At 55.9% G+C, this 15386-nt stretch overlaps 1 protein-coding gene across 10 annotated transcripts in view; it reads right to left on the bottom strand.

The window, feature by feature from the left end:
* Positions 1–15386, bottom strand: part of Zmiz1 (zinc finger MIZ-type containing 1) — a 221417-nt gene that overhangs the window by 31781 nt on the left and 174250 nt on the right. For all 10 annotated transcript variants that reach the window (XM_047552574.1, XM_047552582.1, XM_047552580.1 and 7 more), the window contains one exon: positions 675–819. In XM_047552574.1, coding sequence (XP_047408530.1) covers positions 675–819 — 145 coding nt within the window. The remainder of the gene's footprint in view (positions 1–674; positions 820–15386) is intronic.

Below are 15386 nucleotides of genomic sequence, written 5' to 3'. Positions count from 1 at the left end.
GTGCAGACAGCATGACAGTCTCCGTTGTTCCAGGGTCAGCCTGCAGAGTGCTGGAGAGAGCACCCCGGCTCAGCAAGGGACTCTCGAGATAATTAACTGAGGGAATTGCCAGGCCTGGCCACGTGCTCTTCTGAGGCTGGCGCAGGGCAGAATGGCCAGTTCTTTGGTGCCTGGAGGCCTCCAGCAAGTCTGCTCCTGCCTATGACCCCAGACTTCCGGCAGACCCAGCACAGACGCACTTTGCTTCAAGGCGATTGGCCTGAGCTCGTTCCATCCCCAGCTGGGGCAGGACCACCAGCCCTGTGACCTTGCCGAGACCTTGTCTGTCCCAAAACCCTGCTCAGGAAAGGCAGAAGACCTGAGTTCAGGACTTTAAGATTCCACCAGAAGTCCAGAATCTATAAAGAAAGAGCCCCATGAAGGGACAGAGCAGTCAGGCTGGGGAACCTAGTGCTCTCCACCTGTGCTGATGGGGGAGGAATGGCGTTCACCTCAAGGATTTAAATCCCACCTGCATCTTTGAAGATGGGGCATCTTTTCTACTGTTCAGAGGCCCCTTCTTGGTACCTATGCCTTAGGGGTGTTTCTAAGGAGACCAGGGAGTCCCAAGAGGAGGCTGCTTGGCACCCACCCGGGCAGCTGGCCCCGCCCCCTGGTGGCATGTGCCCGCTCACCTGTGCGACAGAGTGGGTTTCATGGAGCTCATGGAGTTGAGGGGGGGCTGCATGGGGAGTTTCCCAGGGGGGTCGCTCTGGCGGCTCTTCTGATGTCGGAGCAGCAGCAGGCGGCCAAGCTCCTCACACCAGGAGGACAGCAGGGCTGCAAGGAAGGACAGGATGGTCAGTGGGCACCTGGCTGCCATGCCCGGCCACACTCAGCCCCCGGCACACCCGCCCCAGAATGGGAGGTGTTGACGCCATCTTTGCTCCCAGATTCAAGGGCCACCAGGAGATTAAATCTTCTCAGGAAGCCTTGGTGTTCTCAACTGTAAAATGGGGCTAACATCCCTGGAGGATTCAAATACACCTGTGGCTAAGAGTGGATTGGAGGAGGGATGGTTTCAATGGCCATCACGCAGAGAAGTACTGGTGGTGGCAACGGATGGAGGAGAGGGTGCGGATATTGAAGAGGAGGGCCGAGGCAGAGCCAAGGGTGGCAAGGGATCAGAGGGCCTGGCACGACCTGTCGGGGCATAGGTAGGCATTGCCTGCCTCCCCCAGACTTCCAGAGCAGCTCAGCCCTTTGCACTTGGAACAGTTAGCTTAACACGGGTGTGGTCGAAAATGGTAAGGTTTGGGCAAAATCCACAGCCTTCTTGGAGCCTGCCAACAAGCCAGGAGTGTATGCAGGGCTCTCCCTGAAATTCCTGCCAAGCACATGAGTGTGCACATGTCTCTTGGTCCCCATGTGGCTGGACACAAATGCTTAGGAGGACAAAGGGTTTCCAGAGCAGAGGGTGGTGGGGGCTAAGCTGGGGACCACCAGGGACCCTAAATGGATGCGGGAGCTGTCTGCCTCCAGGCCTTGACTGCACCAGGTGATAGGGGAAGAGTGCTTTTCTTTCATCCTTTGCTGTCTCAATATGGCCACCAGGAGCCCAAAGCAAGCTCAAGATTAGCGTGTCTCAATCTGGGCCCAGGCCAGTGGATCGTTCCAAAGTGTACCACGGAGCCGAGGAGCTTGGGCTGTCGCCACCTTGCCATGTGACTCTAAGTCACTCACAGACCCTCTCTGGACCTCAGTTTGCTTAGAGGTAAAGAGGGGTAATAACTGTTGCCCTGCCTTCCTCCCCAGGCTGTGGGGAGGGGCAGGTGGGGAACCCAGATGGTGCAGCCCAGGGAGACCCCTCCTCCACGGCTGCCGCACTCCGGCCCTGTGCACTTCGGCCACAATGGCCTGAGGGGTTGGGAGGCAGCTGACCTGTCAGAGGACTCTGCTTAGCCATTTGGCTGGGTGCAAAGCCTATTCCCTCGCTTCAAAGGTCGCCCATCTGGACGCCATATGACTTGCTCCTGCATCCTTTATTCCATCTGCCCATACAGTGCAGGATATTCCCTGTTATTGTTCCCATTCTACAGACCAAGACTCAGGTACTAGTAATCACAGCCAGAGAGTGGCAGAGACAGGGATGGTGCCCAGCTCCTGGCAGAAGCCCTCATACAGGAAAAAGCCCAAGTGGTCTCCCAGCTCCTCTGATTTAGTAAGGAACCTCGAGTCATCCCTTCAGCAGGCTCAGCTGGTATTGGGGGAAGGTAGCAGGATGCACAGTGACCAGGAGTGGCTGGGCACTTCAAACTGAGTCCCCATCAGCACAACACCCAAAGGGTCTTGCCAGGGCCACTGGGTGCATTTGCTTGGCTCGTGTAGGAAAGAAAGATGCCCCCCCAGGAGGCAAATGGGGACTGCCATCCCAAGGGGGCCCCTGGCTGCCCGGGGGTGAGCTGTGGATGGTCTCCATCTTAAAAGATGTGCCCTGTCCCTCTCTGTGGGGTCACCTTGCAGCCAACAGGAAGGAGGGTGTGAAAGGAGACATTCCCCTGCCCCCTGGCGTGTGTCTGCCCAGAAACTGGCAGAGGCTCCTTCGGCGGGTGTCCAGCACACATCTGCTGCCGCTGGAGGGGAGGCGGCCTATTCAGAGTCGGGAACAAACAGGAACGTGTTTCCAGATCGCTCCATTCTTCTCCCAGGCCCCTAGTTACGGTTTCTTATGCGAGGGCACTGGGCATCTGGAAACTCATTTGCACGCCAAGCACGAGGCCTGCCCGATCGCAGCGGCGGGGACTGCTCGGCTGCCACACAAAGGACAGCTGCAGACGGTGCCGCCTGCTGCCCGCCCCTCCCCTCCCAGCCCTCGCTCCTCCTGGGTGTCAGCCACACCATGCACCACGGGGACTCGGGGCTTTCCTTCAATGCCACAGGCTGCCCCCTGCTTGCTCAAGGACAGCCCTGGACTTCCTATCCCTAGTGAAGTGGCTTTCTGTAAAGGAATAAAGGCAGGACAGCTTTGTGGCAGGGCCTGGCCACGGCAGCCTGGCTTGATATGTGAATTACGCCACCACAACTTCACACGCCCGGAAGGCCACATTCTTGCGAGGGAGAGGGAAAGGCGGCGCTGGTGAGGGAGGCATGGGCCCTGGCCACCGAGGGGCTGGCTGGCAGAGGCTGTGCCCGCACCCACCTCCTGCAGCTCTGCTCCCGGGGGGCGGACGCGGCGCATGTTCTCATTAGGGCACAAACCAGCACAAGTTGGTAGGAGGCAAATGCCAGTTAATGACAACACATGGAATTTATAGACAAAAAGGGAGTCTGAGCACCGTCAGAGGACAGGAGGACCGGCAGGGCCAGACCAGGCAGGCGGGGATTGCACAAGGACAGTGTGACACAGGTCAGGCAGGGTTCTGGGTGTGCCTGGATCTCGGGTCATGCGCACATCTGATCTGGGAAGGGCCATCTGCTCCGGCGAGGCGGATCCGGCCTCCACACCTGCTTGACCTGCCTTTGTCCTGTGCCCTGGCTGGATGCAGCACCAACAGTCCAAGGACCAGGTGGCAGCCCGGGAAGGCAGGTGTGGTGCACCAGAGTGCCTGGCAACGGCAGTTTCTGTCCTGACCCGAGTCCCCTCCTACCACCAGGCAGCCAGCACAGCTGCCTCTTGCCTTGTCCTGAGAGTCCCACTCACCAGTGGTAACAGGGCTGTCCCCAAATCCCCCTTATCACATTAAAACAGCAACTAGGACCACATGTGTCTTCCCCTTTCACAAAGCGCAGCTTGCTTGGCCCCAGGACGGCCCTGGGCAGCATGTGTGACTGCCTGTCCTGTTGACAGAGGTGGTGTGCCTCCCGCTGATGCACCTGTGGCCAGACATGTACATGCTACCTGCACAGCTGGCAACAGATGCCACTGTGACCCAAGGTCACCCTCTAAAGAGCTGAGCATTTCTAAGGTGAGATACTCCAAAGCCGACCAGGCACGTGGAGGTGCACTTTGGCTCCTCCGTGCTCCCTTCTGGACACCTTCCAATCTGGGGTGTCGGCAAGGGGAGTGCCTTCTGCCCAGCAGAAACTGGGAAGCAGGGGTGCTGCTGGAAACAGGTCAGCCACAGCCAGGGGGCAGGAGGCAGGGGAGGCCTGTGGAGCCGGCTGCAGAGGTGAGCAGGTCCCCTCCCAGGGTGGCCCCCTCTGCTCCAGCAGGACCTGAGAGAAATCCCCTTGGCCGCCTCCCTTGGGGCAGGCCTATTGGGGCACCTGGGACTGGCAGGTGCTCTTGGGCTGGCAGGGAGCTGGGCTCCTCCTCAAGCCCCATCCGTCATCCTTGCTAGTCCGTCCAGGCACTGTGCCATTGGGGGCCCTTTCAAGCCAATCTCATGATGCCCACAAAGGGGGCTGGGGAAGCAGTGGGGTCCCTTGAGACCTCGGCTGACAAGTCTGAGCCTCAACCAGATTTCCAAGCACTCCCTGAACTCCCTGGTGTACAGTGTGCAACATGCCCAACCTAACACATCTAAAATGACCCCCGCCCCTCCTAACTGGCGTCTTTGTCACCAGGCTCCCACCACTGCAGTCCATTCCCATCTTAGGGACCAAGATATTCGATCACTCACCCAGGATTCAATCAAAAGCTCCTGAGCATCTACTGTGTGTTGGAGTTGCTGTGGGGAAGGGGTCCGGGTCAGCATCCCTGGCTGAAACCCTGCACAGTTCCCACCACAAAGCCCAAGCCACTAAGGACAACGTGCCAAGTCCAGCAAGCTGGGAGGAACATTCACTTTCATCTCTCCTCACCTGAGAGGGCAAGAGACCCTGAGAATCTGGAATCAAAATCCATTTCTACCCTCATAGCCATGTGACCTTGGATAAATGACAGAAGCTCTCTGGGCCTCAGTTTGTTTATCTGTCAAATGGGCATAATACAAATGCTTACTCCTTAGGATTACTGTGATGTTTCCAAGACAGTGAGGCCCATACAGTGTTGAAAGCAGCATCTGGCCCGTAGGCAGCATGGGGTCTGTGTGTAGTCACAGACAGCTGGTAAGACACCTGCAAATGCACTCTGCTCACTGTGGCAGGACAGTACCTCAGAGACGGGAGGTGGTCTTTTGTTCCTGGGTCTCCTTTGCCCAGCAGGCTCCAGGGCCACCTCTCTATGCCTATGCTACCACCTCCCCACATGCCAGTCCCACAAGATGCAGTAAAAATTTCCCACCTCTTGGTTTCTGCCTAGAATACAATTTATTGCCTCCTCCAGGAAGCCATCAACCCCTCTCCTGGATGTGATGTGGTCCAGGCACCCATCGGTGAGGCTGGGAGGCTCTGATCAGAAATGAGCCGTGAGGAAGTATGTTGCTATGAGGGAAGACGCAATGGAGTGTAGCCTAAGCAGAAGCCAAGAGGTAGGAAGGTGCTTCTGCTTCCCCAGGGTCCCCCACGAGTGTGTCTAGTGCTGCACCTAAGGCTGCTACAGATAAGGTGGCAAGCACACTGGCTGCCCCCAGGCTGCTCGTGTGGGGTAGAACTGGGACGAAAGCCCGCAGGGGCTGAGGACCAGGAGGGGCTCAGGAAGCAGGTCTGAGTGCTGGCACTAAGGAAGAGCCACGTTCCCAACATTTGCCCCCAAAAGACTTTTCAGCAACGCCCCTTGTTGCCAGGAGCCTCCACAATGGTCCTTTAGGGAAAGGCAGCAGGAAACCAGGTAAGGGTGAGGCAGACTGGACTGGAGAGCCCTAGGGCGCTGGAGTCTTGGCTTGCCTCCTCCGGGGCAGTGACAGGCCTGTATTTGCTCTGTGCACCCAGGTAGGGAGGGTGCAGCTACACTACTCTCAAGAGCAGCGGAGACCAGCCTTTGTTAGTGGCTGGTGAGGGCGCTGGGGTGGAGGGGAGGCGCGGGCTGGTTCTGGCCACCATAGGGAGCAGACAGGCTTGCTCAGGCAAAAAGGGAAGGCTGTGCCTCACCAGGCTGGCTTCCAGCTTAGAAAGGAGCAAGAAATCAGAGGCAGCAGAGGCCACAGGGAAAAAGGTCCTCCCGGTGGAGCTGGGCGGCGAGGTATGGATTGTGAAGCGAGGCCTGGAATGCTGGTTCCAGGTAAGATCTGGGAATGGGAAGGGCTGGGAGCCGGTCTGGGAGGGATGAAAGGCAGTCTGGAGGAGGGCACAGGGACCCGGATGTAAGGGCAGAGCAGGCGCTTTATCCAACCCGCTGCAGCCCAGGGAACCACACGCCAAATGAAACAAAGGCAGATTGAGTATCAAAGCGCGTGTCAGCAGCTAAAAGGCTGCCAGAGAACAGAGGAGCTGTGTGTGCGTGCTGGGGGAGATTCTGAGACCCACGAGACCCCCAGGACTGCACAGCACTCAGAGATGCCCAGGAACGGGCCTGGGAAGTAGAGGGGCTGTCATTCTCAAACCGTGCTCTGGGGGCAGGGCAAGGGCAGGAAAGTCACGCGGAGGGGTGGGGGGAGCTTGGAAGAATGCAAGTGGGGTTCACTATTCCACCCAAAATGCTAGTGATGCATTTTTAGATGCTTCTGTACCATCAGTTTACTAAGGCCACAAGAGACACTCTGACGGGAGACAAGTGAGTGATCCTGTTCCCCAACAGGAAGCTGGGGGCCTTGCCTGGTGAGTCATGTGCGGGAGAGCTGGGCCCCTCTCTCCCTCCCCTTCCCTTCAAGTCATGCTCCAGGTTCCTGTTCCCACATCCACTGGAATCCCAGGCACCTCCAGTCACCTCTGGAAGATGGGCCCTCCCCCATGCCACCCCCTAGTCATCGCCTGCCGACTGGATTGTCTTTGCAGCTGGCTCCTTTGCTCCGTGCCTACTCCAAGCCAAACACCCTTAGCATCGTTGACGGTTTTCTCTTGAATTATGCCAGGAGCGTCCTATCATTTGTCTCAGTCGAGAGATCTGCCTCCTGCCAACCCACCCTCCACGTGGCTGTCACAGGAATTTTTCCCCTGCATGCGTTCCGGCCACCTCTGGCAGGTGGGAGATGATCAACGGACACAGATGTGAATCACAGACAGGCTAGCCAGGGGAAGGTGTGGGGTGTGGGCGTGTGCTCCCCAAGGCCACAACAGGGTTGGAGAGGCTGGCTTCTGCAACCCCAGCACCAGCATGGGGTTTAGCACATGGTCTGCAGCCAACACATGACTACCAGGTTGCTATGAGTCACAGACAGAAATAATCCAGCACACAGGGAGCACAGAGATGGTCAGACACGGCGCCCTGCCTCCAAGACCCGGAAGATGGGGGCGATGCCTATGACCTAGTGCCCTGCGGGTGTCTAAACCTGCCAGCAGCTCACCATTCCTGGGGGGAACCCAGCTCCAGGGGCAAGAGCCTCAAGTGCAATCCTGTCAGAATGTGTTCAGAGATTGGCACTGTCACCAAATAAAACCCACAACAGAGTCAAGTGACAACGGTCTCAGTACACACAGCCATGCACAGCCCTGCTGGTAATGGAAAATAAAGGTAAGCAGCTGACAGAAGTGACAGGTCATGAAACTCAGGTTTTCATGTCACTGCGTGTGGGTTAGTACTGGTGCCGCTGGTGCTCACATTAAGGGTTTCTGGTGAACAGGTCCAGACCACACACTCTGGCCCTCAGATCTTCTTTCATCTCCCATAAACCGGGTCCTGAGACCACTGCTGGAGGAGTGGGGGTCAGAGGCAGTGGGGTCTTCTGCCTTGTCCAGCACCCATGGCTCCAGACCCCATTCTTGTATGCAGAAAAATGGTGTGTGGGGGGGACGCAGGTGTGTGTGTGTGGGGGTGAGAGGGCCCAAGGCTAGGCTCTTCACCCTATCTACAATAAAATAGAGGTACAAAAAGAGGAAGCTTTCCTGCTCATTGGCCTGTGGTTTGAAGAGACCCAAGACGAAGGACAGATGAGATTTTTTTTTTTAGTAGCACTAGAGACTGAACCCAGGGTTACTCTACCACTGAGTTACATCTCTAGTCCTCTACCTTTTTTTAAAAATCTGAGATGGGGGCTCACTAAGTTGCTAAGGCTGGCCTTGAGCTTTATGATCCTCATGCCTCAGACTCTCAAGTTGCTGAGATTATAGGTATGGGCCAATATGCCTGGCAAGAGAGATACCTTTTGTTTTTTGGTACTGGGGATTGAACCCAGGGGTACCTAACCACTGAGCCACATCCCCAGTCTTTTAAAAATATTTTTATTGAGACAGGGTCTCACTGAGTTGCTTGGGTCTCGCTAAGTTGCTGAGGCTGACTGTGAACTCGTGATCCTCCTGCCTCAGCCTCCCAAGCCGTTGGGATTACAGGTGTGTGCTGCTGCACCTGAGAGAGATGTCTTGAACCAGAAAGTCCCAAGTGGAACCTGGGAAGCTAGAAAATGCCAACTACCTCCTACCTCCAGGAGGCAAAATGGTCAAAAACACAGGCCCTAGAGTTAGATTGCTTGGGTTCAAATCTCATCTTCCCAGAGAGTAGCTTGATATGTTCCCTAAGCATCCTGGGCTTTTGTTTTTCTTCTGCAAAATGGGAATAAGAAATATTACTTTTCTCATAAGTTACAAGGATTAAACAAACTCACACATACAATGCTGGTATAATGGCAAACACAAAGAAAGCATTCTAGAAGAATAAACTGTTGCCTGGAGCAATAGCTCATGCCTATACTCCTACCGACTTAGGAGGCTGAGGCAGGAGAATCACAAGTTCAAGGCCAGCTCTGGCAACTTAGCAAGACATTGTCTCAAAATTAAAAGAAAAATTCAAAGGCTGGTGATATATCTCAGAGGTAGAACACTCCTGGGTTCAATTCTCAGTACCACCAGGGAAATAAAAAAAAAAAAAAGAATAAGCTCTTAATTTTTTTCCTATGTTCTCCTCTGTAGGGCCAACAAAGCTGAGCATCCCCTGAAGGGGATAACAGGCCTCTGTCCCTGTTGTTTCTTTTATTCAACTCTTAATTCCCAAGAGGATCACATGAATGCTCATAAATGTCAAAAAAAAAAAAAAAAAAAAAAAGCCAGCCCGTCACCACCTCCTTCACACTGGGGCGTTCTGGTGCAGGCAAAGATACTCCCTAGCACCCATGTGCCCCGATCAATGTTCTCGTTGTCAGATGCTCTGCACAGGCGGACCCCAGGCCCTGGGCACTCGCCCTGCTTGCTGGAGTTTTTCACTCAGCTCCCAGGCCTGGCAGTGCCTGCTGGGCAGTGTGGCTGACACTTTCTTCCTCAGGAGCACTGGGCACTGCGTGGGATGGGCTTTGCAGCCACCCTCTCCGCTTGGGCCCACTAAGAGACCTGCACAGTGGGCAAAGCCCCCACCCATGAGGCCCCTGCTCTGTGTGCTACAGGAGGTGGCGGGAGCAGAGGGCCTGGGGTTCCTACTCCCACTTTTTGCTCCCAGCAAGAAGCACATGACCACCAAGCGGCAGGAGGGTTGGTGACCTGGAGCCCTCAGGCTGGGGGATAGTGACTAGTGAGCCCCAGAAGAACAGGTGACACTCTGAGGAGGCCACTGAACCCTGGTGCAGTCTCAGGGTCATATGTGTGCACATGTAAAATGGGGTGACCATCTGGCCCTGCTCAACTGGCCATGGATGGCGAGGGCCTGACAGGACTATGAGAGCACAAAGACATATTTCCAGCTGCTCTGCACCTCTGCTTCCCAGGGGCCCCCAAGGGGCTGCCCAAGTTTGAGACTACCTATATTTTGTCAATGGGGAAGTTAAGATCCAAGATGGGTGGTCCGAACACAATCACTCCCTAGGACAGCGGCTCTGCTGCTGATACACACGGTTTCCCTTTTGTACCCCAGCCTGTGACATCATGCCTATGAGCAGGCTCATCCCCAGCTTTGGGTCCTAGTCTGCTACCACTTCCTGTGTGACAAGCCCTCTCTGGGCTGCATGTAAGAAGTAGCAGGCACTGCCCTCTGATCTTACAATGGGGCCATGTCTCTCAGGGCCTGGGTGGGCATCACCCTTGACAGGGCACACTCCTGCCTCCTGTAGGCGTACCTCCCTGAGAAGCATGAGGTGGAGGTGGAAGAGCCACCTTGCCCAGGATCCCAGGTTAGCAAGGCAGGCAGCAGAGGGGAATGGACTCACTGAGGTCAGGGGTTGGCACAGGTGAGTTCCCAGAGTGTAGGCCGGCTGGCTGGGAGCTCTCTGCAATCTCAGTTGAAAGGCCAGGAGTTCTTGCTTATAGGATACGTCCTTCCTGGGGGGCAGTGGGATGGACTTTGGTGGCCCTGACAGCTAACTGCTAGAACCTAAAACCAGAGTGGTTTTCCTTGGGGGTGGGGGGGGATCTCACTATCCTGGAAAAAGGCTGTTCCATCACCATCAGCAGCACCTGTTCTGAGTTTCAACTGCTTCTGGATTTTCTAGATCATTCTTACTTTTTGCTCCCTGCTCCATCATCTCCATCACTATGTAGGCAGGAAGGACAAAACTAGGAGAAACTGTCTGATGGCCCTTTGGCTTTGCGTGACTGTGACACCCTGTCTACTCCTTTGTCCTTGCATGCACCCAGGCCCCACATGCAAGGAGCTGGTCCAGGGTGCAGTTGGCCTGAGATGTAGACACTCATGGCTCGTCCCCCTGAAACTACCTGCTTCCCCAGCCTGGGTGTGAACGGCCCAGGCTGTGGTCCAGCCCAGGCAAGAGAAGGCCTCAGGCTGTCCCTTCCTCCAGAGAACTCCTGCCTGCTCCCACCCCCTTTCCCCAAGGGCCCCTGGGTTGGCAGGAGCTGGAGTCTCAAAGCGTGTGAACGCACCCTGGGAACTGAACTCTGGGGGACCTCAGCTTCTGCAGGGCTGATTCCCAAACCGGTTTGGTTATCCCTCACCCATGGGCCAGATGAGCAAGATGCAGGGACCAGGAGGAGATGCCAGATGGCTTGAGCCTCTCTCTGGGCTTCAGAAAAATCCCAACCTGAAAAATTCCCTGCCCACCTCACACCACTGCCTGACCCGCCTAGATTAGGCAGGCTCAATTGCAAGGACACCTCAGTTCAAGATCAAGAGCATGCTTTCATCAAAAAGAGAATGCCCCTTTGTTCTTGGGGGTTGCACTCTGCAAAGCACCCCCACTCCAAAGTGCCACCAGTCTGAGGACAGGTCTGGGTAGGGGTCAAAGCACAGCTGTCAGTGGAGAGCAACGGGCAGGGAGTGGTCGCTGGGGACTGCACTCCTGAGAGGGGCTGGCCTGTCCTTCCCTCATTCCCCAGGCCTCACAAGCCTGCAGAGGTGGGGCCCAGCCACAACTCCCACCTTGGGGAAGTTAGGTAACCTGCCTCAGGGCACACCGGAGTGGGAGGCAGGCCAAGACCAAGGTCTGTTTTTACCCCAGGGATAGACATTTGCTGACTGTGGGGCAAGGGTGGGGAGCTCCCGACCACTTCAGTGGGAAACCAGGTAGTTTCAATAATGAAGTGTGCTGGGGACAAGGACGGTCACAACTCCCCTTTCAGGGTCCTTGCCCACCGGCTGAATCTTTCCTTCCCAACAGACTGGAGCCGGGGCTGGGGTGAGGGGTCTCTGTGCACTTGCCCTCTATAATCTGGGAGGACGTGGGCTCCAATACAAGATCTCCTTGGTCTCAAGGATGCACCAGTGACCGTGGGTGTGCTGCCGAGAGCCAGGACTCCCCCTACCTCCATTATACCCCCAAGGACAGCCTGAGCAGGCAGGTGGAGGAGAAGCCAGAGGTTTAGCGCGCCACGAGGAGATGAGGTCAGCCTACTCAGGGCGGTGAGGATGCTCTCCCCAAGCTGGCGGAGGGGCAACGCGCACCAGGCCAGTGCATCTGCAAGGTGAGGAACGAACCACACCGGCTGTGCCCGGAGCCCTCCACCCCCAGGGGCCCTGGAGCAGCACGCAGGCCTCATTCCAGCAGGAGCCACCCTGAGAGACTGTTCTCCATTCTGCACGCACAGTCTCTCCTCTGGGCTAAACACCACTGCCCGTTGCTCGCTCTCAGGGAGCTGGAGGGCTAAGGAGGGGTTACAGGAATCAATTTCTTCCCTGGGTAATTTACTTTTCTGAGGCTTCTCAGCTGGATGCATGCAGTCTGGCTGTGTCTTCCCCACCAGCATAAAAAGGAGAGGTTGGAGGGAGGCCAGGCCCTCCTAGGACCCTACAGAGCCCTGGCTCTCAACATCTCAGCCTTCACGAATGGCAGCAGACTGTGAGTTTGGGCCCTGGGAGGCCTTGCTGTGCATTCCCTCAATTTACCCTGGGTTCCATGTCCAATCCCAGACCCTTGGCTCTTCCCCAGGGAGCCAGCAGCCAGGGACAACCCTCAAGACCCCTAAAATGGTGGTTTCATTTGGTCCAGTCCACACTTATGAAACCAGAGCAGAGACTTGGTCTTGGGATTCTGATCCAGACACAAAGCCTTGGGGAGGTGCCAATCCCAGGGCACCTTTGTTTCTACAAAGGAGCCACCTGGACAGTTCCTCAGTCTACAGAGGGACTAAGGGAGGTGTGCCACGGTGACAAGCAGCAGAGACACTGGGTGGAGTTTTGCTGGGCGATCCACACCTTCAAGTGCTGAGTTTGGATTCAGGTCACTCATGAAGGGCACTTCCTCCTACCTCCAGCCACCTGGACCCCTTGCCTTGCCCCATGCTTACCTGCTTCTGCTTCCCCTGGCTGACTGACTCGGGTGGCTTCTAAAAGTCTCAGGTTCCTGGTGCAAGAAACAGAGAGTAACCCTTCCTTCCGATTCTGGGCTGGTGAACCTGAGATTTAAAGCAGGCAAAGCCTGCGCTGCTGGGCAGGTGGGCCGTGGAGGTGGAGGTGGGCTTCCTGCCAGCTGTAGGTATTTTATGCTCAGGAGGCACCTGGCACTGGCTCAGCTCTCCAAGCACGGCATGCGGTGGTGGAGATGTTCCCTCCTGACCCCGCACTGTGGGAGAGGACAACCTTCAAAAGGTTCTCCACCCAAAGCCGAGGTGCAGGGTTTCTCTCTTAGCCACTCATCAAGCGAGACAGTGACTGCCTGTGTGTTTCATGTTTCTCCATTGGGCTTCCTAGCTGGTTGTTTTATGCCTTTTTCAAGAAGCCCAAGCGTAGATTCCTCATAGGACCTGGAAAACCACCCTTGCTGGCCATCACTACCTCTCCAGGTGCCCGACAGGTGTCAGCAGATGGATGACCCTGCTGCCTGCAACACCCGACTGACCTCTACTCATCCTGCTGGGTCCTCCTAAGCTAGCTTCCCTGGCGCATTTGGGGAATGTCTGTCCATTTTATAACGCTATTACTGTTTTAGTCACAGCTGTCACTGGTTCTACTCAGACACCATTCAGAACAAACCTGACATAAAGACTAAATTTATGGTCCACTGGAGAGTAGGGCAGGAATCAGAGATTCTTCTCTTTGCAGAATATCCTTTACCCGAAGAAATGATTCTTTTGTAAATATTCACTTGCTTCGTTGCAATAAAATAAGAATGGGTTACAAGAATTCCTTTTACATCCAGTGCCCCGGGCTACATCTGTTGCTCAGGGCACAACACACCTGGGTGATGTCTGGGTGATCCACATCCCGGATGGGGGAGTTCCAGGGCAGGACTAAAGACTTGGCTCTCCAGGCCAGGGGCTCTCCATTGTTATGCTTTAGATATGAAGTGTCCCCACAGGCTCCTGTGTTAATGCAGGAATGTCCAGAGGTAAAGTGATTGGATTTTAAGAGCTTTTAATCAGTCCATCCTAGTCTGAAGGACTGGGTGGTACTGTAAGCAGGTGGGACGTGGCTGAAGAGGTAGGTCCCTGGAGCGTGTCCTAGAAGGGTACATCTTCTCTGTGACTCCTTCCCCCCAACTCTCTGCTTCCTTGCTGCCATGAGTGGGGAGCAGCTTCCCTCCACCACACTCATCCTCCCTGATCTGCCACTTCACCTTGGGCCCAGAGCAAGGGACTGCCCGTCTGTGGACTAAAACCTCTGAAACCGTGAGCCCCAAATAAGTTTTCCCTCCTCTAAGTTGCTCTTTTCAGGTATTTGGTTCACAGTGACAAAAGCATCCATCTTGACAAGCATCAGAATCATGTGGAAGGCTGGTTACAACACCCAAGCTGCGCCTCACTCCCCAGCGGGGATTTGGATTTGGCGAGCCTGGGGTGGAGCCAAAGACCCCGCAGCTTAACCAGTTCTTGGGCGATGCTGACGCTGCCAGTCCAGGACCTCACTTTGAGAAGCACCTCTCCGGACGAGACACAGGTGCTCCAGTGCTGAGTGAAGGGGTCTCTTTCCCCTCTGCTTTCGGAACACTCGAGCTCAACCGTGTGCCTGGCAAACGTTCTCCCAGGCTGCTGCTGACCTCCCTTCGCCTTTGCACTCAGGGCCCTAGAGGTTTGACCCTGGACTCTTTCCCTGGCCTGTGGGAAAGGAGAAGGAACACTGGGCAGGGAGTCGGAAGTGGGTGGAGCCCTGGCCTCATCGACGAGTTAGGAACCGTGCGATCTTGGATAGGCCCCAGCGGGTGTGTGCACCTGTTTCTTCACCTGTAGGCAAACCTTCCTCACCTAGATGCTCTAAAGGTGCGAGGGGGAAGCCCTGACAGTGGCTGCTGATGCAGGACTTGATTGGAGACAGGCCCTGTTCTCAGCATTCCGAGTGTGTGGTCTAATTAAAGCTCCTACTCTAGGAGGTGGCACGGTTGTCCTCCCACAGTGGCGCTGGCTCTGACAGTTGCAGGTGTGTCAGCTGCACGTCCTGAGCCCTCTCTGCCTCGGGACCCAAGGTACAAAGTGGCTGTAAGGACTGAGTTAGGTCTTGCCAGGTTCAGCATCCCTGCAGGTTCTCAGGAAGCAGCCCCAGGTATGTCAGGGGACAGAACGCAGCCTGGACCATCTGCAGCTCAGTCTGGCTCCCTGTTTCTCTTCCAGAGCCGCTGGGGGAGGAGCGTCATTTGTTTAGGCCTCTGCAGTGTTTAATCACCACGCAGCCCTCCCTCCCTCTTCCCCCTCCAGCGCCTGCTCTCTCCCTGCAGGAAACAGCTCTCTGCCTTCTGCCTCTGATGGAGGCCATGAGAAATTAACACTGCACGCACAGAGGAGAGGGAGAGAGAGAGAGAGAGAGAGAGAGAGAGAGAGAGAGAGAGAGAGAGAGAAGGAACACTGGGCGGGAGGGGTCGGAGCTGGAGATCAGCTGGACAAGCTTGGAGCTGAAGGGCTGGCTCAGTCAGACAAATGACCACCCCGCAGGGCCACAGGGTTCTGGATGGTGGTTAGACTGGGGGTCTGGAGCAAACCCAAGTACCCCTGGAGGAGCCAGATTACAGTCTGGACCTTCCTGGGGTCTTGAGCCCCTGGCAAATCTGAGGACAGGACAGGCTCTCTTTCTCTGCCCTTAAGAGAGCCAGGTTATACAAGGACACGTCCTCAGGAAGGTCAACTACAGACCA

The sequence above is a fragment of the Sciurus carolinensis genome, chromosome 5 (assembly GCF_902686445.1).
Source record: "Sciurus carolinensis chromosome 5, mSciCar1.2, whole genome shotgun sequence".
Classification (NCBI taxonomy): domain Eukaryota; kingdom Metazoa; phylum Chordata; class Mammalia; order Rodentia; family Sciuridae; genus Sciurus; species Sciurus carolinensis.
This window is presented reverse-complemented; position numbering and strand designations above follow the sequence as displayed.